The 26,579-nt window shown below is 42.3% G+C and overlaps 2 protein-coding genes and 1 non-coding gene across 10 annotated transcripts; 1 reads left to right on the forward strand and 2 right to left on the reverse strand.

Moving 5' to 3' along the window:
- Positions 1-106: 106 nt before the first annotated feature.
- LOC110984315 (monocarboxylate transporter 12-like) lies at positions 107-12,368 on the reverse strand. Of its 7 annotated transcripts, none has more exons than XM_087142212.1 (7): positions 10,495-12,368; positions 9,507-9,621; positions 8,701-8,790; positions 7,373-7,611; positions 6,986-7,129; positions 2,529-3,365; positions 107-1,134 (listed from the first exon to the last, which is right to left on the reverse strand). In XM_087142212.1, exons 4-7 carry the CDS (start codon positions 7,566-7,568, stop codon positions 1,007-1,009), a joined length of 1,305 nt encoding a protein of 434 aa, XP_086998338.1. In that variant the 5' UTR covers positions 7,569-7,611; positions 8,701-8,790; positions 9,507-9,621; positions 10,495-12,368; the 3' UTR covers positions 107-1,006. The 7 variants fall into 7 exon arrangements, with proteins under 7 accessions (XP_086998338.1, XP_086998340.1, XP_086998339.1 ...); XM_087142214.1 differs by having other exon boundaries at positions 8,767-8,790; positions 9,507-10,141; XM_087142213.1 differs by having other exon boundaries at positions 7,373-7,601; positions 9,507-10,141.
- On the forward strand, positions 8,215-26,462 carry LOC110984317 (sulfotransferase 1A1-like). Of its 2 annotated transcripts, none has more exons than XM_022244357.2 (8): positions 8,215-8,349; positions 14,883-14,967; positions 15,217-15,396; positions 17,335-17,471; positions 18,448-18,688; positions 19,478-19,572; positions 20,284-20,458; positions 23,924-26,462. In XM_022244357.2, the coding sequence occupies exons 2-8, from the start codon at positions 14,940-14,942 to the stop codon at positions 24,031-24,033; spliced, it is 966 nt and encodes a 321-aa protein (XP_022100049.1). In that variant the 5' UTR covers positions 8,215-8,349; positions 14,883-14,939; the 3' UTR covers positions 24,034-26,462. The 2 variants fall into 2 exon arrangements, with proteins under 2 accessions (XP_022100049.1, XP_022100048.1); XM_022244356.2 differs by lacking the exon at positions 8,215-8,349 and adding an exon at positions 10,231-10,409.
- On the reverse strand, positions 15,680-15,753 carry Trnat-agu (transfer RNA threonine (anticodon AGU)). The gene has a single exon. It is a non-coding gene; the product is annotated as a tRNA-Thr (tRNA).
- Positions 26,463-26,579: the final 117 nt, after the last annotated feature.

Below are 26,579 nucleotides of genomic sequence, written 5' to 3' on the forward strand. Positions count from 1 at the left end.
TATACTTCATATGATCTATGGGGCTCTATTTACACAAGAGAAAGTACCCAGCAAGATGTATTCACGACTTTTCAACTCAAAAACCAATAACAAGCTCGGCAATGGCTGTGGATATGAAATTATTTAATATGGATATTACTTGCATTAACTTGGAAAACGTATGTGCTTATTTTCTGGCATAAATGCGCTAGAACGAACCAATCCATAAACCAACATAACAATTAAAATGTGAATTTTGTGCACATTATGCACGATATATCGGTTTACGGTTTCCAGCTTACACCCATTACTTGCAGTTAATATCAGAGTGCTTATACGTTTTGTAAATGGTACCAAGCTGAACTACTCAGGAGAATAAGATGCCTATTTTCTAAGATGAGTGTTTTAATTCTACCTCAAGATTAAACCTGCTCCATTGTCTAAATAAATGCCTCTTGGAAAATTTGAGTAAATCCAACATGGTTTGGGGGCACCTCAGCAAACCAGAAAATTTGCAATGCAAGGATACTGTGTTCTGCTGGTTTCGTTTGTAAAGTTTTCATAATTGACCAAAATTCAAACTCAATGTTTTTTCTTATTAAATAATGGTGTATACAGGTCTCTAACCTTTTAGGAGTTTGGTGATGCATTACCCCCCCCCCGAAAAAATCCACTGCCCTTAAAAATAATTTGATTTCGTTTTTGTTTTCAATCTGGGTATCGTTATACGCCATACACCATCAATTCCACATCCCCTAATAAAAACTCTTGGTTAATAATTGGGATTTACATATGGGGTAATTTCCAGAATTTGATAAAACCCGAAATCGTTCACCATCATATATGACCAATATTATTATCAATACTCAAATTACACACCTTTCAAAATAAACGTTTAGTGAAGCACTAATATCCATAGCATTTACTTATCGTTTACTTAAGTTGGGCATTTTCATTCTGGCGAATTCCTCTTTACATGGATATGAAAAGTTAATGTGCAGCATGATGATTGGGACACTATGGACATTCAGAGTGATCTCTCCTTATGTCGATTTAACAGCACCTCCGCCAACAGCGACACCAACGACAGACTAGCTATACATGCCAAGATGACGAACGCTATTTCGAAGCTCCCAGTTATGTCAAACATCAAACCTGCAACAGGTTGAGCAAACAAGAAACTTCTCTGAGGGGTGAACGTAATGGTAACTTCTAAGATTATTGTAAGGTGAGGAGGTGGCAAACGCTTTGCCCACGGGCCAAGTACCTTAAAATTATAGTTCCTTAAATAACAGTGGAATAAACCTTAGGCTGCATCCGAGTCTGTTGTCTAGAGCTAGGTCTTGGTCTTCACTCCGTTGAAAATGTGCCAAGACGCGCAGAAAATAAACATAGCCGTAGCTCTGGAAGCCCGTTTCGGACACGGCCTTAGTCTTCCTTCGGCCGAAGGGTCATTAATCACGAGTCACGGATTTATCTGCCTTGGACAGAAGCACCCCCTCATCGGTTGAAAAAAAGCCATGTGTGTCGAGCGTGTTTCTTTTTTATGGTAGCTACGTGATCCTACTGCACGTATTTCAGCGGTTTGTAAGCCTGCGAAGTGCAGTTACTACCAAAGGAGCCTCCTTTGCGCTCTCTCTTGGTCCGGCTCAGGGCTAATAATCGTGGCTGCAAGATGCAGGTGCTCGCTAACACCACGGACCTATATAAAAAACCTGGACTTGCAACGCCTTTGTCTGAAAAAGAAGCCGACCAGCGGCCATTTTACCGAACCGAATACAAAAGCGTAGGTTGGCTCTCTTCTATTGACGTCAAGAAGAACAAAGGCGGGCATTGCCAAGAAAGCTTTGTATTCGGCTCGGTAAAATGGCCGCAAGTGGATTCAATGACTCTATAAGCTGATTAAGGGCATTGCGATTTTATTATACACGTCAGTGGCTAACACACAGTGCAGCCTCTAACAAGGTAATAACAAGAACAGCGCGCTCGTTCACTTAACGTCTTTATCTTCTCCCTGTAGGCTTGGCTTGCCCGAAAACAAGTACGTTAAACTATAAAACCAAATGTTTTATTCAGTCGCAAGACTTTTGTCTTTGCATGACGCAAGATTACCAGTCTCAAGTGAAAGGACACCGTTTGTTCGAAGATATTAATAATTTGCACCTCAGGGTGGAGTGGGGTGGAACACAAACCATGATTCGACTACCCATCGCTACTTATAATCGAGGCCTGTGCAGCAAAATAGCCTGCAATAACTGTGATGCTAATACGTTATCGTGTGATAACATAATACAGTAGGCAAACCTGTAAGTGAGGCTAGTCAGCCTATCGAATGTTTGCATTCAGAAGGATCAAGCAAATATTTTACAAAGGCATTTTGCTGGGGTGAAATTTTTTCAGAAGTAAAGGAACAGGAAAAATATCCAGATTCTTTTCTAAGGATTCCGAAAGCGAGCCATCAGGGGTCTACTGCGGCTCTTCCACATGAAACTAAAACGCAGTACCACACACGAGGAAGGTGTGGCAGCTTTTCAAACGTGGCCTTTTACCTGGGAAAAATCCAAAAGCAAGAACAAGCACTGCCGTTAAAACACCTATCCAGCTGAAAGCGGCGGCTAAATCTTCAGTTCCAAGCAGTTCGCGGGTGTAAATGTCACTCAGTACGGTTAACATTCCACTGAGGCCATGGTAGAGAAATGCATTGACCATCATCGCCCAGTATGAGTTTATCCAGGTGAGGGTGAGTAAAGCCAGCGAACTCGAAGTGATTGTCACAAAGAGACTGAGTCGTACGTTAACCAACCCTCTGCCTAAGATAAGGCCAAAGATGATCTTGGAAACCATATTTCCTATACCTCCAGCTAGAGTGAACGTTACAGCCTCGTGTCCAGAGAAACCTTTCGTGTCAGCGTAAGCTACGAAGTACATCAGCCACATATCTATCGCAAAAGAATCACACCCAAAAACAGGAAACGCAATCCAGAACTCGGCTCGGCCACAAACTGAGCATCCCAACAACTTCTTTCCAGCTGTAATGGCGGCCTTCAAGACGTGGGGTTGGGATTGTTTCTCCGTATTGGGTTTTTCCGGTATACTGATAGGTGGCTCCTCTTCACTGGAGACAATCGGTACGTACTTGTCCCGTACCTTTACAGACTCAGTTAGCAAGAAGGCAAACGCACAAAGATGCAAACTTATTGCCCCAAGGAGTAGCAAGGCACCTCGCCAGCCGTAGGTGTCTAAAAACACTTGAGCCAGGGGTCCAATGAACATCATGCCCAGAGCGTGGCCTGAGCTCCCAACACCAGTAGCGATGGCATAGCCTGTGGTGAATTGACGTCCGGCCATTGCTCTGGTCAAAATACAGATGATAGACAAACCAGGTCCTGCGCAGAGTTAACAAAAGAAAAGAAAGTGTCGAGATTTGCGTTTTCTCTATAAAAGTGATAAAGAAAACGAGTTCTTCAAAACAAAACGAGTAAATTGAAACATATGAACAAAGCGTTTCATAATTATGTTGTCGAGTTTTCCAGAGAGACGTTGAGAGCAATCCATAGGCCTAGCACCCATTGACCAGATTGTACGTATTTTGCACTGGACCCGCTCGTCGTTGCACATCCCTGTTTAATTAAAATGATCGGTGCGTGGATGACATGGGTAAGCAGAAACTCGTACATTTTATCATTTTTATGACGTACCCGGTTCGTAAGTGACTTCGTCACAAAGGCGGTCGCGCCATGATTTGCAGGCTCCCATAGAGGAAGGACAAAGACGGAGTTGCAATTCTGGTACTTTAAAGGACTCGATGGTCGTAGCCACCGAGTCAGACAAGTAATAGAAGACATTCCAAAAATGCCTGAGTGCTGCCGGCAGGTCTTAGGTGGACAAGTGGGGCCAGTAATATCTATGCAATACTTGTAATATTTTGCTTGCCATTAAATACATATTATTGCTATGACCAGCAAATACAGGGAAGAATATCCTTTATGTTAGACCTACTTTTGCCATCGTGAATACTGAAAATAGCTATGAAACGTTTGTAATTTTATTCTCCCTCCAGTACATCATTTTTCGAAGGCTAACTGGTACGAATTTGGCCAAAACTGGCCAACACAATGTCCACCACTACTAAAAAGCTAAGTTTATAAGGAACAAAGTGTGCTATATCACTACAAGAAGTAATCATATGATTCGGAAAAATTATATAAAAAACACTAAATTAGGTAAACAACTCGGTTATTTTTTCTCAAGATATTTCTAGAAAAAGTGTTGCGTAGAGCAGATTTGATACACTGGGGATCCATTTTTTCCTAATTACGTAATGCAAAAACCTCCTGTTAATTCGTACCTCTGTTGATGCTGAACAGCCTAGTTTAGTCACCTTTAACATGGGGACTTCCCCTGAGCTGCGTAACTCTTTTCCATAGCCCGCCTCCAGCTAAGTCCCATGGGGATTGTATGTTAATATCTAAACCACGTGCTGATAAGGGATTATTGACAAAGAAAGTGCCTGGGCAAGTCTGGGCCTGTCTTATATCAATGGTTGGTCTCTCTTATGTGTGTCTGAGCTGTAGACAGCTGTTTGAGTAGTTTCATTGTGTTGGGGTGTCATATTTTTATGGTTATAACAAATGAGCGTAAAAAGTAGGCTCTGTGCAGTGAATTTAATGAATTGATACGCGTATGACGCCCTTTGAGCATTAACAGGAAAAAGTCGGCCCTTTGCAGATAATTGCCAATTGCACATATAAGACTTAGGACACACAGCATAACACAAGCAACTGCGCAAGCATTATATATAATGTTGTTACAAGATCTCACCAAAGACCGTGCATACATCAATCTCCTTTACTTCAGTGCACAGAAATCTAACGACACAGAAAACCAGCGCAGCAGAGCCTGAAAGTCGACCCGTGATGGCGCGCTTCCGGAACCCTTGGATAGGAAAAGTAACGTGCAAAGATTTTCGAATTTGTAATATTTTTCGTTAAGTTACTTCTTAAAAAATCCATCTCGAAAAAGGGGCTTTGGAAAATATTTGCTAGTATATCAAATTATAGAAACGGAAAAATCACCTTACCTGAAAGAGGAATATCCTGTCAAAACTTGACCCATCACTTCCAAAAAATACATGATGAACAGTGCAACTTGAATGCCCCAGTCTCGTGCACAGTTGAATAATTACAGTTTGAAATTTTAAGGTGGTCCGTCGGTGAAAACCGAAATAAAAACAGATCAAAATATTTTAAACAGTCTTATAATTTATAAGTAGTAAACCTAAAGCAACATTCTACTTCAATTACGAAAGATTCTAATTTTTTATCTAACCATTGCTGACAACAACGGCATGATGTCAACTCAACGGAATCTGGAACCCATCGACTGTAGGTTGGTAAATCTTTGCAACGTTGAACAATCTCATTTTCAAGTAAGCATGGGCAGTGAAAACAACTTGCATTAACATGGAGACCTAGGTACGATATCGCCGAAAGTGAAAGGTTGTTAAGAAAATTCATTTTTTACATATCTCCATGTAACTTTTCATAAATGTTACTTGAGGGAGACAAAGGCAAAATTCCAACATGAGTGTTTCACGGGCAAGTCTCAGTTAGGAATTATCCTTCCAAAAAGTATGGAACGTGATAGGACGGCCCCACGTAAAATCCCCACAGGAGGACCGCGTGAGGGTTTCGGAAGCTCGCTGCGTGACCTTTTACTTTCAGGCTCTATTGTGGCAACGATCATAGTGTACAAATGAGTTCCGTGGTTGTGAAACAGATGGTGCGAAGCAAGCGCTCGCTGCGTTTGCCAGGCGACAGACATACCAGTGTAACGGTCTCATTTTTTCTGACGTGCTGGGATTTCCGGAAGAACGCACTCGATATGTAAGCACTTTGCCGCAAACGTGCCCATTTATCTGGTGTGCTGATTTTTCCAGTCGCATACGTACCGTATACATTTACAGGGTCTTGTTTACATTTACAAGACCCTGTGTACATGTATACGGGTAAATACAAGGGAATATACATATGAGACTGGAAGCTAGTTTAGTATTCTGCAAATCACAGCCGTCTAGGGGGTGTAAAACAATGGGCATTTTTCAATGCTAAATTACTTTGTCAGAATGACCACGTAGAGCAGGGACTAAAGCTTTCACTGCGCTCTACACTAATGCTGCTGTCATTTATTGGATATTATCATTAAGCCAGACAGTCAGAAGTTACTGGACGCCCCTTGCCCTACTTGGAGCCTGGTCTGGGATGTAATGCTCCTCTCTGCCGATTCCGTTATCCCAGAAGGATACGACCTACTTCGCAGATACCGTTTGTTCTGTGACGTTTTTTCTTGTTCGCTTCAGCCATGCCATGAACAACGGAATTTCCACGAAAACCACTTCGAAGCAGGCGCACGGACGTATGTACCGTGCACTATTTACGATAACGCGACGCGTCGTGTGTGTACAAACGAAATGGCAAGAAGGCGACGGTTCGACCCGACAGCACGACGCAAGGGACCCGTCGTGCCGTCGCGTCGTGTAGTTGCGTTGCATAGAGGGAGGCAAGAGAGAGAGAGAAATGTTTGTCGTAAATAGTACACCATACGTACGTCCGCACAAAGGCCTATCGGCGCGGCGTGATCATGTGATGTATGAACTCCTCACAACATAAAGCAAATCAAAAACGGGTTCACTGCGCATACGTTTGAGTCCCAGTTCGGGTTTGCTCGGCACGGAGTGTTCGCATACTACCCAGAAATCTGAGCACGCAAAAAAAAAATGAGACCAGTAGGCCAGAAAGCAGTAATTGGATAGATGTTATTGCCTCGGCAGTTCAAACTCCTGTATTCTTCCTCCGTGCTTGATCAAACACATTCAAAGCGGTGTCCTTCCTCTGTGGTTGATCAAATACATTGAAAGCATACTTCTTTTCCACATTTAATTTAGCACCCACAGCTCAGCGGCAGAGAATTATCACAAAGGCCAGCAAAACAAGTTCCAAAAGACTACCTGCCAGTAAGCATAACGATAATGCCACATGGAGAGTACTGGTTGAAAAAGACGAGAGAATCACAGACGCTCCACTGAGGAAACTGCTAAATATGACCACAGTACGAGTTCCAAAAATACGATCTAGTGGCCCAGAGAAGGGACCTGCGTAGATGACATAACATCATTAACAGCTACAATTTAAAAACTTAAAAGGAATTAGGCAAAGTCACAGGAGCCATACACTTGGCAAACTGAAATGTTTACATGCTTGGGATGTTTCGTAAATCGTCGTGGCTCCCCTCGTGCCTGATATCCATGGTTGTTTCTTGCATCAAGCTCTGTTGTTCCTGAAAGCCCTGTCACAGATTTTCTAAAGGTTTTTTTTTTCTTTTTTCCAAAGCCTACCTGCAAAACCTGCCGCGGCAACCGAGGCCGCTATCAGACTGCCAATCATCCAGGTGTCGGCTGTAAATTGCTCACGAAGAGTGGGTAGTAGCACCCCCAGAGCTTTGGTGAGGCCCGCCCAAAGCATCGTGCTAACGTGCATGCACAGTACGATGTGAACACCTTGGAAATAACGTGTACCGCACCTACCAACCATCTTGGAATTTCCCCGGTTCGAAATCCTTTATTTCTGCAAGAGGCTGTGGAAGGTTTTAATGTAAGGATTTAAAAATAATCTTCATGTATTTTTTAGGAGATTTAGATAAATTAAGCCAAATTATCCCTAATAGGAACTTAAATAAATATCCCCTACCACTGAACTCCAAGGAAAATTTCCATCTCGGCAGAATTGAACTGGGAAATAAATAATAAGGTGAAAGGGTATTGTCCTTCGATTGGGATAGTTACCGTATAGGAGTATACACTTCCAATTCAGCTCCTATCCCGCTTCCAGACAACAGCCAGAAAAAAAGGAATAAGGAGTAAAGAAGACTATTTTGTCGAGCTAAACTTCTTGTCGAGGCTTTGCAGTCAGCCTTGACAACTGAACTCGTCGAAGGGGTGATGGCGACTGCTTTTAAGTAAAACCAGGGAAAGCGTGCTCTTCTCGCACATGCACAAACACAAAAAGGACTCTGCCGCTGAATGGCCAGTGTTCTTTTGGTTACTGGCCTAATCCAGGCAAGAACTATTTACAGGAGAAAAGCCAACCAACATCTACTTGTGGCCTTTCTCAACCAAATCTTCAAGGGGGTGCCATTCAACGGCTGCATGCTGCAGTTGTAGTAGGAATTCACTACATATTCAAACTTGCCCTAATTTCGCACCGGTACAATCACTACAAGAGCGGGAACCTTTTTTTCTTGGTGACCTATACCGTGCTCATCGAAGTTCAGAGGAGAACTGTTAATAGGCTTGGTAACCTGTGTTTCCTACTGGTAAGGAAATATTTCTTGTGCTTCAAAGGCTAACGAAGACCTATGTGAACACATTGTTTATTAATTATTTGAAATATTTACTAGTATGTCAGTAATACGATAGGGTATGTAAAAAAAAATCCCCCTTCTTGTAGTTAATTGTATTTAAATGGACGTTTTATCTAAATTCAATCCAAAATGAGTCATGGGACATGTTCGGAAGAAAACAGCATGGCTATAGATAAGCGCACTCAACAGTTTGGAACTCGCCCAGAGACAAACATTGACGTCGGGTGCACCACCCCATTCAGGGGAAATTCCTAGCCTGGTCGAGGCGCTCAAAACGTACCCCCCCCCCACACACACAAATACCTTCGAAAAGAGGGGTCTGTCTGGGCCAGGAAATTGTGGGATTGTTCAAGTATGACCCAGAATCACCTCGGTAGACTCAGAGGCACCAATCTGGGGGCAAAGCAGACAAAAATGTGATTGAAATTTTGTCAGAAGAGCCTGACGAAGGTGATGAGTGTCATTTGAAAAATGCTGCTGACAAGACTTGGAAACATTCACTTGGGGGTGTTTTGGACAGACAATTAAAAACTTCCTTGGGTAAACTACTAAAACTTGAAAATGAAATAAAATCTAAGGGACCAAAGAACAGATTGGTTTTGTTTGAGAGGCCTCAGGGACTTCAGTTGCCTTACCATGGGGCTTCAAACTTGGTTGATTTTACATTGTTTTCGATGGAGCTTGAATTAGTTCGGTACACCCTGACGCGTTGACGGTGAGCAACATTCAAATTTCAATTTGGCTGATAAAAACCATCTTTCATGTGCCTGACTGCCACGTTACATGCAGCCCTGCTGTTATAACCCTGAAGTGCGACAAACGTATGCTGTAAGTCTGGGAAAATACATGTATGCCGGTACTGTACTAGCACTTGCATTAAACTCTACAGACATTGAATGGTCGACCTTTATTATGATGCTGCAATGTTAGTCTTGTTCCCCTGTAAACCCACTGGTAATAGTAATACAACTTGGCATGTTGATTGAAGGGGGGCAGACTTTTTTCCCTCAAGTTTCCGTTTGGCTTTACTTTGCTATTATAAAAACCCTCTGATTAACTTATCCCTTAGAATCAAATAAAACTACATACCTGCATACGCGAACCCTTACCTTGCTGCCTACAAGTCAAGCACTCTTCTAACTGAGCAACCGTGCAACTGCCTGTGCAATTTGTTTGTTATACTTAAGAGGTCATCCACCCGGTTTGTTATAATTGCTCCTCTTCCTACGAAAAACGCATGTGCAACAGTTCAGATACGCCATAATAGTTATTGTAATTACCCTACAACCCAATAGGGACGGTGACCAGTCCAGGGAGTCCCCCGTGGTCTGTAGCGTAAAACATACATGGAATGTGAAGCAGGTTACCGTCCCTGATGCCTAAAGCACGATCAGTGCAAATCGCTGACCCATTAATTCTGTGCGGGTTTCACCCAGCATTGGACTTTAAGCTGCCAAGTGCAAGTCTAGGCCAGGTCAAAATATATCATAGTTTCTCCCTGTAGCTGTCAGTCGAACAGACAACAGTTGTTGAATTTTGGGGTAGATGTCTAGAGTTTCCCACTGGTCCCATGTGGTTCATGATCATGGTTCATCATGTCAGAATCTCACTGACAAATCTATTTCATGTTCCATTTAGAAAAGACAGCAACCAGGTTGATGATGAAAATACTGACTGCTCGATCGAGCTGGGAGCAGACCACTTCCCCGAATCCACTTGCTTTCCTCCTGGGGACACAGATTTCCTGTATCATTTCATCCATGAGCAGAAAAGTTGAACACAAATAATGAGCATTGTATTAAAAAAAAAAAAAGTACTGTTTTTTTTATCCTTTGGAGAAACATAGAATATTATTTAGATGCACAATCGTGCAGCTTCCTAATTTTTGTGCTCAACTTCCCGTTTGATTGTGCGTGCTACAAACTTAGAGCGACGTACACACGGCTTAATTACAAATTCGCTTCCTATAAGCACGTCTCCACAGAGTTGGCATTTCATCATCTGTCCGCACGGTAAGTATTCCTGTTGCAGAGATTAACGATAGGGTTAATGATAATGGATGAATCTGACTCTTCTATATATTCTACCACAACCTACCTTCAACGCGTTTTGTCCGTGACCCAGGGTGAATGTAATGTAAACCTCCACAAGCTAAGGCCCATACGACAAACGTGGAACCATCACCCTGTGTATTCACGGCAGTGTTCACAACATCCTTTAATTGTGACTAAAATAGATTACTGTCGGTTACTTGTGATGGGGTTAACAAATGACACCGCGTAGTCTTGTTGTAGACCCCTTGTGACGATGCCACTACACTGTATACAGAGTTACAGAGGGCGGTAAAAATCCTTTTTCTGCCAATTTTTCTGCCCGTCTTGTACCTTCAAAGTAACAGACTCAAAGGTTGGAAATGAAGCCAACATTTTAGAGGGGATTTTTTTCAGTTTTGCTGAGTTTTCCCTGACATTTCTCAACTCAGTTGTGAATGGTGAGGAATATCATAAACGCTCTAATGAGAAAGTATCATACAAGAAGGAAACCGTGTGGATGAGAATGGAAAGTTTTTGTTTATGCCTTTTAGTCGGGCAATTTGACATGATTGTACGTATTCGTGCAAGTAGGCCAACTTGTACAAAAACGCACTCGTATCCAGGTCTGTGAACGTACGTGTGCACCGGACCATGCCCCAAATCCGGACATCTCATTTTTGACCACTGTCGAACTCAGTGTGGAAATTTGAATCCGCATGAAAAACGAACTGCATTTCAGACAAATGTCTCTCGATCATGAAAATAAAATTAACTGCTAGATGCAAAAAAAATATCAGTCTTCCAGACAGTATCACCGATGATCTGAGGGGAATTCGAAAAAAGTGTGAAAATAGGGCATAAGTTCAGGTGAAATGCACGGAAAATGACGAAAATGGGTCCCAATGAAACACGGAGTGAATTTCAAAAAACCGGTTTTTTTCCTAGAAGTACTAATCCTTTTTGTACATAAAAGTTACTAGTCTTTCATGTGGCATCAAAGTTATTTGAAGGTTAACTCGGCATAATTGTGATAATTTGACACAAAGCTAAGTAAAAAAAAGATTTCCACATTTTCCACTTTCTTTGATTTTTTCCGGCGATCTTTTTCACCAGAAGCTATTAAATATTACCATTTGATTGACTTTTGGCAATTTATTCACACACGAGGTCTTCAAGGGAAATGGCAGCACAAAGCCCTCACATGGGTCACCATTTATATATACGTCATCTGCTAGAATATTTTTTCAGGCCGACAACATTATGTCAATATTGCGCATGCGCCAATACACAAACTTAATGCATGCACAGTCTATGGGGACCGAGCCTACGTGATCATAGGCAGCTGGAAAACAACGAAGATATATAAAGTATCCTCTCTTTTAGCCTTTACAAATGTAAAAGTATTTCCTGGCAAGCTTTGTCTGCAATATCTGTCTGGTAGGCATGGGACATTGTTGAATTCGTCTATGATCGGCCTGATGATCGTTAAAAAACTTTTAGTTTTGGCAGCACTAACTATAGACATAATAGACTAATTGGACCTGTATTTACAGATGGCAATTTGAATGGAACTACCTACCTGAACATTGTCAATTAGACACTAGAGCCCCGTTTTCGGGCAAGTGCGTAATGGAGATACAACGCGCCCGGTTTACACACGATGGAGCTCCAGCTTATACAAGAGCAATACCGTAGTTCGTTACGAGCTTCAAGAACTTTTACCACAAGGTAGTTGGACTTTGGTCATCCGATAGAATGGCCACCGAGGTCACCAGACCTCACTTAATGGCTTTTGGGTGATTTCAACCGTGTGCAGTGGAGGCACTCCAACGATAACAATTGAACTAGGATGGCGAGTTGAAAATGACTCCGAATCAAAAGAGCCCGTGTAACCATAGAGGAGGGACGTAGGTGTTGCAACTCACGCACTTCAAAGTGTTCAATGATGGTTGCCACCGAGTCAGACAAATAATAAAAAACATTCTGAAAAGGCCTGATTACTTCCTGCATCTTAGCTGGACAAGCGGGGCCAGAAATACCCCAGCAACACCTACAGTTTTTGCTTGCAATTAAATACAAATTACATGTATTGCCTTGACCAGAAAATATAGAGAGAAACATCCTTGATATTAGATCTACTTTTGCCATCGTAGACAAACTTTTAAATTTTTATGCACTGTCCATTATCCATGCAAAGTGTGTAATTTTATTCTCCTCCGTCCAATACATCAATGTTCAAAGACTTGAAACGAATTTGGCTAAGACTGGCCAACAAAATGTTCACTACTATTGGAAAGCTTAGCTCTTTAGGAACAAAGTGCGCTATTCATCACAGGGAGTGATCGTAAAATCTCTTAAAATACGTTTTTGTACAAATGCCATAATAAAAATGATTCAAACAAAACACAAAATCTTGTAAACGTCTAGGCTATTTATTCCCAAAATAATTCTAGAAAAAAGAGCTCATTAAGGGCAGTGACTGCAATGATTTAGGGCACACAGCGTTATGAAAGCAACTGCGCAAGCATTAAATTTGATGATGTCATGAGATCATACCAAGTACCAACAAAACATGAATATCCAATGTCCTATAAGTCAGTACACGAAGTTTTAAGGATGCAGATTACCATCGACAAATTGCGGCGGCGATCATAGGGTAGAAAGGGGTTTTGTGGTTGTGAACAGATGGTGCATAGCAAGCGTTCGCTGCGCTCTGGCTATGGACATACCAGGTATGCCAGAAAGCGGTAATTGACCAAATGTTTACGGCCCCGGCAATTCAAACTTCTTCTGTGTCCTTCCTCTATGGTCTAACGCTACATGCAGTGCAATACATGTCAGACAGAGCACTAAAGGGCAGAATGTTTAAGACAGAAACTAAAGGTAAGAAAGCCCCGTGGACAAGTCAGTTTTGCCGTCTGTAATGCAGGTGATACCTTGAGATCCAATCAAGTTACCAACAACTTTTCAGGATTATTGCGACATTTCTACTCATGCATCAACACTAGGTAAATACAAATTCACTGGATTGCAGGATTTGGGTGGACAGTAAGATTTAACTTAAGTTTACTTTTTGAAATACCCTGCAGAAGACATCTAAGTCAATATTTAAGCAATGGTCGGCCCTTAGATGTAATTTTTACGCACTGGCAAGCCCCATAGTTATGGTTGTGCTTACAAAATCTCATTTTTAATAATAATATCTGATTTTTGAGACGATATTTATTTATTTACAAAACAGCATCCACAAATCACAGAAAGTAATAAGAATTAGGTAAAACGTTTGCGTGAAGAATAAGTGGTAAAATTGCTTGACTAAAAAGTGTCGGCAGTTTGTGTCAACATGCAAATCGAAGTCAAAACCTAGACTGCAAAACTGGAAAATACCTGCTCCCTTTCTTTTAACACGTTGCTAATAAGTCTAATAAACAGTGACTCCTCTGAAATACTGTAATGTTTTAAAGTATTCTGGAATGCCGACCCGTTGTTCTTCAGCACAACATCTACTGAACTTTGCCGTAATTTCCCTCACGATCAAACTCGTCCCTGAATTCATAAACCCAACTAGCCTGAGACATCCCCATAAACGCTTCCCCAAAGATGTCGCAAACTTTTTGGAGGCGCAGTGTCGTAATCGCCCGTATTGTCTATGTGCACTGACACATAATCCACAATTTTGGTTCCAATAATTGAGACACTCACGTCGTAGCTCTCTCTATAGCCCTGCACTGATGTTGCATACCGAACCATTCATCAGAATTGTGTATTTAATTTGTAGCTTGTTCTTCAGCGCTATGGATACATTTTGGTTGTTGAAAGTGAAAAATTCCGTGGAAAAAAATGCCTGTTTCTTAGTTGGTATGTGTGTGTGTGTTTTGCTTGTCACCGTGGAAAAGTGTTGGTGATTCAATAGCCCATCCCGCTGGTCAAAAAATGGAGATTCTGACTCCACACGCATAGATGGCTATTTTTAAAATCAATCTTTACTTGAAAACATTAACGTCATATTCATTGTGTTTATTGTGCGAGGTGTTTTTCATCCGTCTTATAAATGTTGTCTGGCTGGAGTACGAGTAACGATGGAAAGTGAAGTTGGGCATTAGCTCTTTTTTGGCGAAAAAGATTAACACATCTTTGGAGAATGTGGCACTCTACCACGCATGTGTGTAAACGCCTTCAATCGTGGACTCCCTATTGTTCCTCTTTTGTTCATACTTTCACTTTTTCGGGAGACCTCCCATATGTTTTGTACACGTTTTCCAACCCTGGACTCTTCGGCAACCGTGGACCCTATTGTCCCCTATTATATAGGTTCACGACTGAAGGCGTTTACACACTCACTTACGTTTGTATAAATTCAAAACTGAACGAAGCAAAGAAATACTACTCTGCCCTATGTCATAAACTGTTTGTTCCGTTTATTTTGTATTTTTTTTTTTTTTTGCTTTGCAGATATTTGGAAAATCTGACATCTGTTTTTCTTCCCAGTTTGCCATTTTGAGTTGCGCGATGGAAAAGTACGTCACCTTGGAAGAGTGTAAGTACCGTTCTCATTGTGCAGTGTGCTGTTTGCCTGAAGCTGTTTCATCATTTTACCTCATTATTGTCAAGGAATATTGTCCACCCAATTGGATGAGGTGTTTACCAGTACCAAGTTCTTCTTAACCTTATTGAAAATACCTTCTTACCATGCCTAATCAAAATTTTCTTTACAAGTTTTCTTAACAAGTTGACCCAACCCAGATTGGCCGATTTTCAGAATGAATCCTTTCAAATCTCCTTTTAGATCGGGAATTGTGGAAGGCCTTTCACGATTTTGTGGCGCAAATGCCGGCAGGACAGGCTCCAGTAGAGGAGAAGGTGGAGGGAATCGAGCTGCCGCCGAACGTTGCTGATGTAGTCAAGGCTTTCAAGTGTTGGAATGTCAGACCAGATGACGTGTGGGTGGTGACTTTCCCAAAAGCAGGCAAAAATTAGCTTTCTTTTCCTATCAAGACACAGTATAATGGTCGCATGCAGAGTCTAGAGGCATTGCATGGTAGCTATCTTGTAGGGCTGCAGTTCTTTTGTTCCACAGGGACGCATACCATTTTGACCCAAAGAATTGACCTGTAAGATAGCTACAACTCAAAGCCTCTATAGGCATAGAGTGACTTAAGATATATAAGGTTTTGCCCTTACCCAACGTATATTAATAAGCACTGTATGCTCAGTGCTTGTCCGAGAGCTTGCAAAAAAACCTCACGAGCTTACTCGGGTGGGACTCGAACCCACGACCTCCTGCTTACTAGAGCAGATGTCTTAACCACTTGACCACCGAGCTTGCCGGGGTCGGCTGGCCGGTCTGAATCAAATGAAGCAGCGGGTACCACAAACTATTTCGCGGTAGTTCGCATAACAGAACTAACTGGTATCTCAACTAACCGTCGTTAGGCCTGGTGGTAGACCTACTAGTAGGCCAAGGGCCTATCGCCGCTGACGTCTGTTGGTGGCAACACATCCATCACAGGCACTCTATCATGAGTGTTGAGTAAACTGTTCGCGGTCTCCTCGGTTATCGTGACAAAATCGTCTTTTTATTGATAACTCTCCAAAAGTAACGAGCTATGACTTCTTTGACATACTGGAGTAGAAGTTGGATTTACGCGCGCTGTCATAGTGTCAGCAATTGCCGCACTCAACGTTTGCTTTTACTTAGTTCGTTTCTTTTGTCGTTTGATGGTTTAGCTCTTTCCTTTGATCGTTTAGTTTTAACCTTTGACCGTTTAGTTTTTGTCCTTCGATCGTTTAGTTTTGTCCTTTGACCGTTTATTTTGGTCTTTAGATCCTTTGGTTTTGTTCTTTGATCGTTTAGTTTTGTGTTTTTATTATTCATTTCTGTCCTTTCATAGTATTTTTTTGGTCCTTTGATCTTTTCCTTTCTTCTGATCGTTTTAGGTTTTCATCATTTATTTCGCAGATGCTGTTCGCAAAGCAGGATTTAGAGCTCTGCTTCATTTTTCTGATATTCGTTTTTTACTTACCTTTTTTTACTTTCTCGATTTTCATTGCTTATGCAATTTCTTTAAATTGTTTTTAGTTGTGTTTGTGGTTTGGAACGTTGGCTTTGTAAAATGTTAATCTTAGTCTGATGGCGCCCCATACTACCATGCCAGTCGGCCAGAAGTGCAATTTAATTGCATCTTACACTTAAATGTTTGTGTACCCCATTTATGATAATTTCCCACAACCTTCTTATGAAGAATACGCATGCGCAATTCGTACTTTTGACTCAACCGCTACGGAAAAAAACATCGCCAGCTGCACGCTCTACTGAACACATAAGGAACAGCCATCTTATTTCCCAGATCTGAAGCTCTTCCCTTAAAAAGTTTATGCTGTTTATGTATAGTGGGTCACGCAAGAGGCAGCACTCGAGGCATTATGCATTGTTCTCTACACACTATAGACGAGCATTCCTTTAGCCATGTCATCCTATTATTGTCGTTTGTAACGGCCCTGACGTGAAGACATGAAGCACAGACACGAACAAAAGTAATGACGCCATTCCAAACAAGCATTGAAACGAAATGGCGTCCAAAACTACGCGATTTTTTTTCGGAAAATGTGCTTTTCGATTGACTGTGCCGCCTCATTCAGGATGCCAAAGCTCTGCTCCAGTTTTTTGTATTTCAAAGTTAAATTAGTGAAAGCCACATGGTGGCAAATTCAATCTGCCAAATGAGTGTCGACAAAACGAAATAATGACATCACACTTTGTTTACATGTTTGCTTTCCTGCGGGGGGGGCAGGGATTGTGTCCCACCTCAGAGCCATAGGAAAACACACGTGTGAAACAACTTAAGTTAACTTCATCGCAAGTCTATTCAGCAGGCAGTATGACATGGTGTCTGTACTCCGGCAGGTACAACCTGGGCCCAGGAGATTATGTCCTGCGTGATGTATGACGGGAACATCGAGGAAGTCAACAAGAAACACACGGCATTCCGTGTCCTCTTCCTGGAGATGGACCTTCCAGAGTTTATCAGAAAAACAAAAAATGTAGGCAGTGCCATGACCAATGTATCCTCTAAGAAGTAGAATAAACTGTAACGCCCAAAACAAAACAAATCAAGGCCCACTCTTTCCATGTACACGTGTATTTCTTTGCTCCACAAAAGCTAAAACTGAACTCGTCGATAAGAGTTTACTGTTTGTATTTGAAGTGTGCATGTCAATCTGACACAGAATAAATTACCAGAATAAAGATCCAGGACCCCTTCTTACAAGGCAATTTAATGATATACAACGTTTTCTTGTAGATCACATTGTATATGTCACATAAGTCCTGGTAATACTTGCTGAGCGTTTAAATATATCCCTTTTGGTAAAACAAAACCCAGTGATTTTTTTCTCACATAAGTAAGGGCGGATGGGGAGGGGAAGTAGGACACCAAGAAAGAGCCAATTGTTTGGAATACAATGGAAGAAGGGCAATGTTTGGTCTGTTTCTTGTCCCTTTAATCAAAAAGTGTATAATTTGTAACAAAATGTAGCTTCACCCGCCACAATGGCCTTAAAATCTTTCGTGGAAATAGTTCCAAATTTTGTGGCCCCGAAAAACCAGTACCCCACCGCCTATTTACTTTTAGATCTTTCCTTGCGTGTTACGTGTTTGAAACTGTTTGCAACTAAACAAATCGAAGTAACCATTGGATAGGCAAATTTCATTCAGAAGCAAAAAAAGATGCTGATGGATGAATGAGAGCTATATTCAATATTCACAGTGGTATGATCGAAGGACATTAATTGCAGGCTCGCTGTTAAAAGAGTGGTAGCCGTGTATCCAGGTGCTGGCTCGGGTATTAAGGCCAGACAAATTGGAATTTCTGGCCCAAACCAACATCTTTTTTCACCCAAGAAGTTGGTGATACCGTTTCAAAAAGGCCTGCAGTGCGTGCGATTGGATCCAGATGTTGACGTAAGTGTTCAACGTCATTTGTAACAACCGAAAGACATGTTTTTTTCCTACCCACAGCTGCCAGCTTGTCATGAAATCGCCGAGGAGATACCTTCCCCACGGGTCCTCAAAACCCACCTGCCTGGCCAGTTCCTGCCGCCTCAGATGTGGGAGAGGCGCCCCAAGATCGTCTATGTCATGCGCAATCCTAAGGACCTGACCGTGTCCTACTTTTACTTCATGAAAATGGTCAACCCGTCACAGGACTCGCTAAATGAAACATTCGAGGAATTCCTAAATAAAATGCTAACCGGGGATGGTAAGATTTGTTGTTTTTTATTTCATTTTACTGTTTTGTGTGTTTTGTTTGTTAAGAGTTTGTTTATTGTTCGTTCGCTCGTTTTCTTTTGTTTGTTTTGTTTGTTGGTTGGGTGGGAGGGTGGGTGGGTGGGTGGGTGGGTGGTTGGGTGGGTTGGTTGGTGGCAATCCTCGGCAGAGGCAAGCGGGGACCACCATTTTGAAAAGCCAAAAGGCAAAAAGACAAAAAGATAAAAAAAGATAAAAATCCAGTTCAGAAACTTAAACGAAAGCACTGATCAAAACAAATCAAAATCGGCACAAAACGACCGAATGTAACAAACAACCATGCACGCTGACATGTAGAACACAGGCATAAATTCAATACAACTATATCGGGCTCTCTTTTTCAATATCACATACTTTTTGCCAATCATTGGCTGGTAAACTGTGGTCTTCAACATCCAAGTGAAAAAATAATTCACAAAGTATCGAAACATCTAACGCAGTTATTAAAAAACGTAGATAATCAACACGACACTATTAAATGCTAAATGAAAATGTTGCCCACTTCATGTAACCGAACACATGCATGCATGTAGGGGCAAAATCTGACATGCAGCATTCCAGGGACGCCATTTCTGCAAACCCGATCCTTCGTCTTGAGAATAATCTTAATTTTGATTAAGACAGTCTGCTTCCAGGCAAGCCATATTTACAAATAATCCCCAAATAATTTGTTCGCATATCTGTTGAAGCGCTCTCTCGCTAAAGCTGCATTGAATTTTTTCTCTCATTTTGCATCTCCCAGTTTCTTACGGACCGTGGTGGGATCATTATTTGTTCTTCTGGGAAAAACGCAACGACCCAAACATTCTCGTGCTGAAGTATGAAGACATGAAGCAGGTGAGTGATTGACCATGGAATTAAAGTGATTGGGCAGAGGAGGACACCTTAAAGAGAAGTCCAGATGTGTCGAACACAAACAGTTACAAAAGAAGACGGTGCCAAAATACCTCGCAAGCACCTTGGAGAAAGGCCATAACAAGTCCAAGATGAACGACAATAGTTTTCGTTTAAGTGTCGGTGTTACAAGTGTCGGCGTATGGTGTCTGTTGCTCCATTTGTGCGGCAAATGCACAACGGACAGCCGAATATAAAAATTCAATTCTTTGTAGATGAATTCTCACGTTTCGGGGGCATATTTTTTTGCCCCATCTCTTCCAACAGTGGGCTAGTTGTATTCCGTCAAGGAACTGGAAGACCGTCAAGTCGACCCCTGATATTTAGTTTCTGCTGTCTCAAAAAAACTACTAATGACGTAATTTATGACATGTTCTGTAAAAATAGAATGCTTCAGGGCACCTGGCAGACATCTGTTGGAACTGTTGAAAAAAATGGCAGTGGTAAGATCAGAATATTAATTCAATCACAGCAAAATGTTTTTATGTAAGAAATTGGGTTCCCAACTTAAAAGGCTTTCTGTCTCCGATCTTCTTCCACGTGATACGCTACCGTTGACAAATGCTAAGTGATTGATTCTCAATATGTGTTTTAAATTTTATAATATAAACAATAGTTTCACCACTCTATGCTTTTTCTTTATCTGCGATGTAGGACCTGAGAGGTAACGTCGAGAGGGTCAGCAAGTTCTTGGGCAAGAATCTATCAGCCGAGACATTGGATGCCATTACAGACCACTGCAGTTTTGCAAACATGAAGAAAAACCCAATGGCCAACCTGGGCACCATGCTCGGTCATGATGAATCCCAAGGCGTCTTTATGAGGAAAGGTAAATAGCTGAACCAGCGGTTAATTCGTGTTTTCCCGGTTATTTTAAAACGTCTCTCATTCCAATTCACCCCATGACATTTTCAATTTAGTCTCAGAAAAAAAAACACCCTTGCCAAAAACAAATTCGTCTTTAAATTTCAAAAGTTGGTCAACGGGTTTCAAGATAATGTCCAGAATATTAATCATTACCGTTCAAATTCATATAAAGGGTCGCAGAGTGGCAGCATTCATAGTTAACCAAAGCGATCTCCACTGCTATACGTTGCTTAGTGTTGGTGATGAACTGTTCGCTTAATCCTTTCCACAAGTCAAAAGCTAAAACACAAAGGCTAAGAGGATCGAGGAGCCGAGGTTTAAAAAACACCATTCAACGAAATAAGGGCGGATAAGACTTGAAGCTACTGAATTAGGTTAGGCTTGCGGTTGCACTATGTAGAAGGAAAATTTTTTTAATGATGTACTATTTACGACACACATTTCTCTCCCTCTCCAACCTCCCTCCAGGCGATGCAACTACACGACGCGACGACACGACGGTTCTCTTGCGTCATGCCGTCCGGCCGCACTGTCGCCTTCTTTCCATTGCGTTTGTACACAAACGTCGCGTCGTGCGTCGTGTGCGTCGCGTCGTACTTCAGGCGACGTAATAGACGATGCAATGCACGACACGACGAACGACGCGAAGCACGTTGGTACGACACGACGGGCGACGGAAGGGGCGACGTTTAGGCAGAAAAAAATGCAACAGGGAAAGGACCTAAGACAGCACGACGCGCCGGCACGACCCGACTCACGACCCGACGCGTCGTGTGTGTACAAATGTAATGGCAAGAAGGCGACAGTGCGACCCAACGGCACGACGTAAGGGAGCCATAATGCCGTCGCGTCGTGTATTTGCGTCGCATGAAGGGAGGCTAAAGAGAGAGAAATGTTTGTCATAAATAGTACACCCTAGCTTGTACAATCGCGTCAGAGTCGCGTGAAGCTTTTGAAATATTATCCATTCGTATGATATACATGGTAGAAGAACTACGCAACATGCCCCAAAATACTGGCAACATATTATAGAGCAGGCTTGGCGGTAACTTCCTAAACACGTGGTCAAAATTACGGCCGTACAATTGTAGACAAATTGTCTGGAGAACTGGGAGTACTACTTAGAAATTACCGGGATGGACCACGGAGAAATACCGGTATCTATAAGGTTACAAATCTACCACAAAAGGGGACTGCATCGACGGTATTGAAAAGAAATCATGGGCTGGGTAAATAGAGTGACGAATTCTGGGCTTCCACTGAGACAGCGGTTCCTACATAAACGGATTTTGTTTTTGCTCAAAAGAAATAATTAAACCTAATGGTTAAATGGATGGGATAAAATCAAGAAAAAATCAGCACCAAAGAGCGAATAGCAGGTACTTTCCAAGCACGGGGGACGGAAATTAAAGATAACAGTAAAGGCGCCCCTTATAAATACCATGCAGCAAAGGGCGACAGCACACGACGTGTCGCGTCGTGCATCGGGACGTGCGTCGCGTCGTGCTTCAGGCGACGTAGTAGGTGACGCGACGCACGACGCGCGACGGAAGGGGCGACGTTTAGGCGGAAAAAATGTAACAAGGAAAGGATCTAAAACAGCAGGACGCGCGACTGCACGACGTGTGTGTACAAACGTAATGGCGAGAAGGCGACGGTGCGACCCGACGCAAGGGAGGCATCGTGTGTAGCCTTGGAAGAGGCTAGAGAGAGGCAGAAATGTGTGTTGTAAATAGTACACCATATATATTTATGAGTTTGTGGCTTAGAGAAAAACCGATGCTGGGCTCTCGACGTTCGAAACACAACACTCAGTTCGTCTTCAAGTGGGTGACTGGTTGCCTGATGATGCTGGTCATAAGCTATACCCAGCAAGAAATGAGACCGAGGGGTACCCCCCCTAACATGTCCAATCCCTATATACATTCCAGACTATTGTTATTTAACACACCCCCCCCCCAAGATGTCTGAAAGGAATTCCCCAGATTCCTGCGAGACAATAACCAACACAAAGCAGGGGGGTTTTCTCCGTGTCATACCTTGCTGCGTATGTTATAAGCGCTGGAGAGGATACTGAGAGTGCACTGGGGCAGAACAGCTTGCTTGATGGTGGATCCGCTGGACTAAAAGGCTATTGAGTGTACTCATTGATGTGTGGCAGTGGGGCGTTGGGTGTAGCGGGAGGAGAAACTAGGAACCATGGGTATAGATGACCCATTGGTCTGGGAGGATAATATGGAGTGCCAGGTGCTGCTGATGTGGAAGCTAACTTTTTGGGGCACTGTGTCGTGCTTGTACATCTTGATTGCTTCCCTGACGCGTCTTGAGTACCATCTGTTGACCGGAGCGATGAGTTGAGCTGCTTGCCAGTTGATGGCGTGATCCTTCATCAGTGCTTGACAATCGCTGATTCATCGTAGTCACCTCTGGGTCCATGCGCAATGTCTTCTTTGAGTCCGGTGAGCAAGTCCCGACCAGTCTCGCCGATATACACCTTCCCAAATTCGCAGGGGATCATGTAGACACCAGCTTTCGTCTGATGGCGTTGGTTGTCCTTCTTGGGCCTGTAGGATGGCTTGAAGTTTCTTGGCTGCAGTGTGGAATGGTCGGATGTTGGCTTGGTGAAGGATGCGTTGGATCCTGTGGGATGCATTTCCTATGTATGGTAGGGTCACCGTTGCCTTGTACGAGGGTGGTTGACTTTGAGTATAGAAGACCCGACAGTCCGTGATTTCGGGTTCTTGATGATCTTGGCGGTAACGGTTGCGCTTGGGGGCTCTTGGGATGTGCTTGAGTTTTTCTTGGATGTGTTCTTGGTCGCAGACTTGTAGGCTCGCTGCACCAGGGCACAGTTGACTGATGACTTGATACTGGGATGATAGAACGATGGGCTGTGTAGGTACCGGTCTGCGTGGGTCGGTTTGCGGTAGGCAGCGTGCCCCACGGAACCATCTGGGTAGCTCACATTGCGCCCTTGAGCTCAGTAAAACCTCAACGGGAGACTCAACATGTTAATCACATTGAGATATTATTTCTGGGCACTTGCAAACCATTTTTATGTGCATTCTGGGTTTTTTCCTGCAGAGTTACTCAAAAGAAAATAACTCTTTAACCGTGTCTAATCCAAGAATTATTCACTCACTATCGCTTGAAAACCTGGAAATAAAGTTATTGGACCTGGATAGAGCGTCTTTGCGAGAAAAAAATCCATTGAGTGTATTGATTTATGACATGTCGACTGATTACAAGGATAAGATCCATGGACAGCCCATACAGAGGGAGGAGCTATTGTGTCATATCAATGCACGGCGACAAGATGGTGCGCGCTATCCCGTTAGTATATATATAGAGAGAACAGCGAAGAGGGAGAGAGGGTTGAAATAGCCATTGAGCAATAACTTCTACCGTTGCTCGTGTCAATTTTCAGGTGTGGTCGGGAACTGGAAGACCCACTTCACTGTGGCTCAGAACGAGGCGATGGACGCCCACATTGAGGAGAAACTGCGTGGTACTGGGCTCACCTTTGACTACAATTAGCCAATCATCGGACCGGCTGGCCGCAATGCGACTTTTGCAACTTGTCGGCTTTGTAGATTTAAGCACTGGCCTATTCTTAATTATTTTATTTCTCTTGTACACTACTGTAAACAACCCAAAGCGCATACCACAGGAATTCCAAGACCAGTCATTAACCCAGCGGACACATTGATGTTAATAAAACACTTTTTAAAATGTTACGTCCAATGTCACGCTGATATTGTTTGATAATGTTAAAGCGACATGCTCCTGGGGATGTTACATAGATGTTAACAAAGCATTTCAAAAAAATCTTAATGTGACATTTTAACAATGTCATTCTGTCTTGATTGTCAAGTGTCATGTTAAAATCATAACAACGTTGTTGTCAATGTTTGTTCCAGAAACAGCTTTTTGAAACGGGATAGACATGTTATGCCTAATGTTTTCACGATGTTTCACAAAAATTTCATGGTGATATGGTGGCACATCGTTTGGGTAATCTTTTTATGGAAAAATGATATAATTCTCAAAACCCCAAATTAAGCTTTTATTATAGATTAGCCATCGCAGTCGCAATTCACAGAGTTCTGAACTTTTTCCCCTAGTATTCCTTGCAACAAGCAGTCCAACTTAATCCAAACTATTCCTGCAATGACTGTTACCAGTTTCATTAGCAGCATTTCCGTAACTTTGATCTTGAAACTGAAACACGTATTAGTAGATACACCATTGGATCTAATATAGAGAAGTCCCACAGTTCTTACACTTGAGGGCTCCCTATTACAGCCATGCGGTTAAAGGTTATTAAACAGAAACAGAAAACATCTAGTTCAAGTGAAGTATTTCGAAATAACAATAAATACGTAATCATTTCAAAAACATCATAAATCCAATGTTTACCCCATTAATCGTGACCTCAAAAGGAATACAATGATCCTGTGTTTCCCCGCCCATAAAAACCCCTTTTGACCGTTTGCGCTCCCAGGCTGATTTGATGACCGCATCGGCAGAACGCCTACATTTTAATACAGTGTACACGTACATGTACATTGCATGATCGCACACAGTACGTGCAGTATCGCACGCTTGCAACAGACCAAGTTGTATTCGATGTAGCTTAGCCCATCAACAGTATACACGTTTCTCTGGGACTTGGCCACAGGCCACCTCGTTTTTTTTTTTCCCCTGGCTAAGGGGAAGCCCTGACGTTAAAAGTGACCGTTGAGTGGGACCCAATAAGAATTCTGCCATGGGGAAAGGTCGTGGAAAAACAACCCCTGTCTGTTCTCCCCTTTTGCATGCTTGAAATAGGCTCACACGGACCACAACGGGACGTTTTTACATGCGCTTGGCCAATTGTAAACATTGTGACCGGAATTGTGGCACAAATGTTAGTTCCTCCAACAATTTTCCATTTGGTCTTTGTCACCTTATATCGGAATGAACTATCATTGTACCCAAACAATGCCACTGTATTGCATCTATTATGCATCAGTAGCGAACTTTGTGCTGTCAACGGGGGCAGCATTGCTTCAGCTGGCTTGCCATTCCAGCTCAGTTTGCGGACCAAAAATACTCCCATGCTCCTTAAGTGGGAAGACGACATCGTATAAACAACTGCATGAAGACATCCAGAAATAATTTACCATGGGATGACGACATTGTAAAAGGGTAGACATCACACTTGCTGGATGTCGTCGTCACGGAATAAATTATCTAAGGATATCGTCATCCCACGGAAAATTATCTCAGGATATTAACGTCTTGACTTTCGTATGTCATCATATTGAGAAACAAAATGCCAAGATCTCATCAAGTTGAATGGCACTTCCAGAGCTCCGCATATTTTATCCTGTTGTGCCATAATTTCATGGTAAAGGTCTTTGAGTACCATCATAGGAATTTACTGGGTTAATTTAGAAAATGTGCTATTATTAACTTTTGTGGTATTCTTTACCAAAAATTGGGCTTATACCTACTGTGTGCACGTATGTTCCTACTTTATAGGCCACTTGCTCGTGCTCCTGTACCGTAGGCCTTCATACACACCTAAGTACATACTCATCTAAAGAAAATCTTACATTGCAATTTGGAAAATGCATATTGTTGTTTCAGCTACGTAGTGAATACACAACTCCAAGACGATACTTAAAATGATACACTCCTGTGATATTTAATTTACGGTAGCCCCTCATAAAGTTACCAAACACTCCTACACTGGTGGAATATTTCCGTTCCTCATTCTATGTTAATAAGGGTCACGTGGGCCAAATTTGGCCTTGTAATTGGTCGAACGTCCGTTAAAATTACGTAATATCGACTGGTTAGACGGGCATCACTACTAGCCTTATAGTCTCCAGAGCCATGCAGTTGCGAATACGACCACTTTTAGCCAAATGGCCATACTAAATAAAGATGCGTGGCCTGCACTGAGCGTGACGATAAAAGGGTTTTAAATCCCTCATCTTTGGCTCACGCATTTTTTGAGCCCGTCTTAAATGTACTTTAAAACCGGCTTAGCCTTTTACTCCCTATCTAAAGAAATAAAGATACTAGAGTTTAAA

The sequence above is a fragment of the Acanthaster planci genome, linkage group LG10 (assembly GCF_054643075.1).
Source record: "Acanthaster planci isolate LZ-2023a linkage group LG10, COTS_SCS, whole genome shotgun sequence".
NCBI classification, from domain to species: domain Eukaryota; kingdom Metazoa; phylum Echinodermata; class Asteroidea; order Valvatida; family Acanthasteridae; genus Acanthaster; species Acanthaster planci.

Coding starts and splice junctions, on each gene's coding strand:
- LOC110984315 (XM_087142212.1), bottom strand. CDS start 7,568: ATGGTTGGTAGGTGCGGTACACGTTATTTCCAAGGTGTTCACATCGTA. Junction 7,130..7,372: donor TGCCGCGGCAGGTTTTGCAG/GTAGGCTTTGGA, acceptor TCATCTACGCAG/GTCCCTTCTCTGGGCCACTA. Junction 1,135..2,528: donor TGCTTTTGGATTTTTCCCAG/GTAAAAGGCCAC, acceptor AACCTGTTGCAG/GTTTGATGTTTGACATAACT.
- LOC110984317 (XM_022244357.2), top strand. CDS start 14,940: ATGGAAAAGTACGTCACCTTGGAAGAGT. Junction 17,472..18,447: donor TTATCAGAAAAACAAAAAAT/GTAGGCAGTGCC, acceptor TCCTACCCACAG/CTGCCAGCTTGTCATGAAAT. Junction 19,573..20,283: donor AGTATGAAGACATGAAGCAG/GTGAGTGATTGA, acceptor TCTGCGATGTAG/GACCTGAGAGGTAACGTCGA.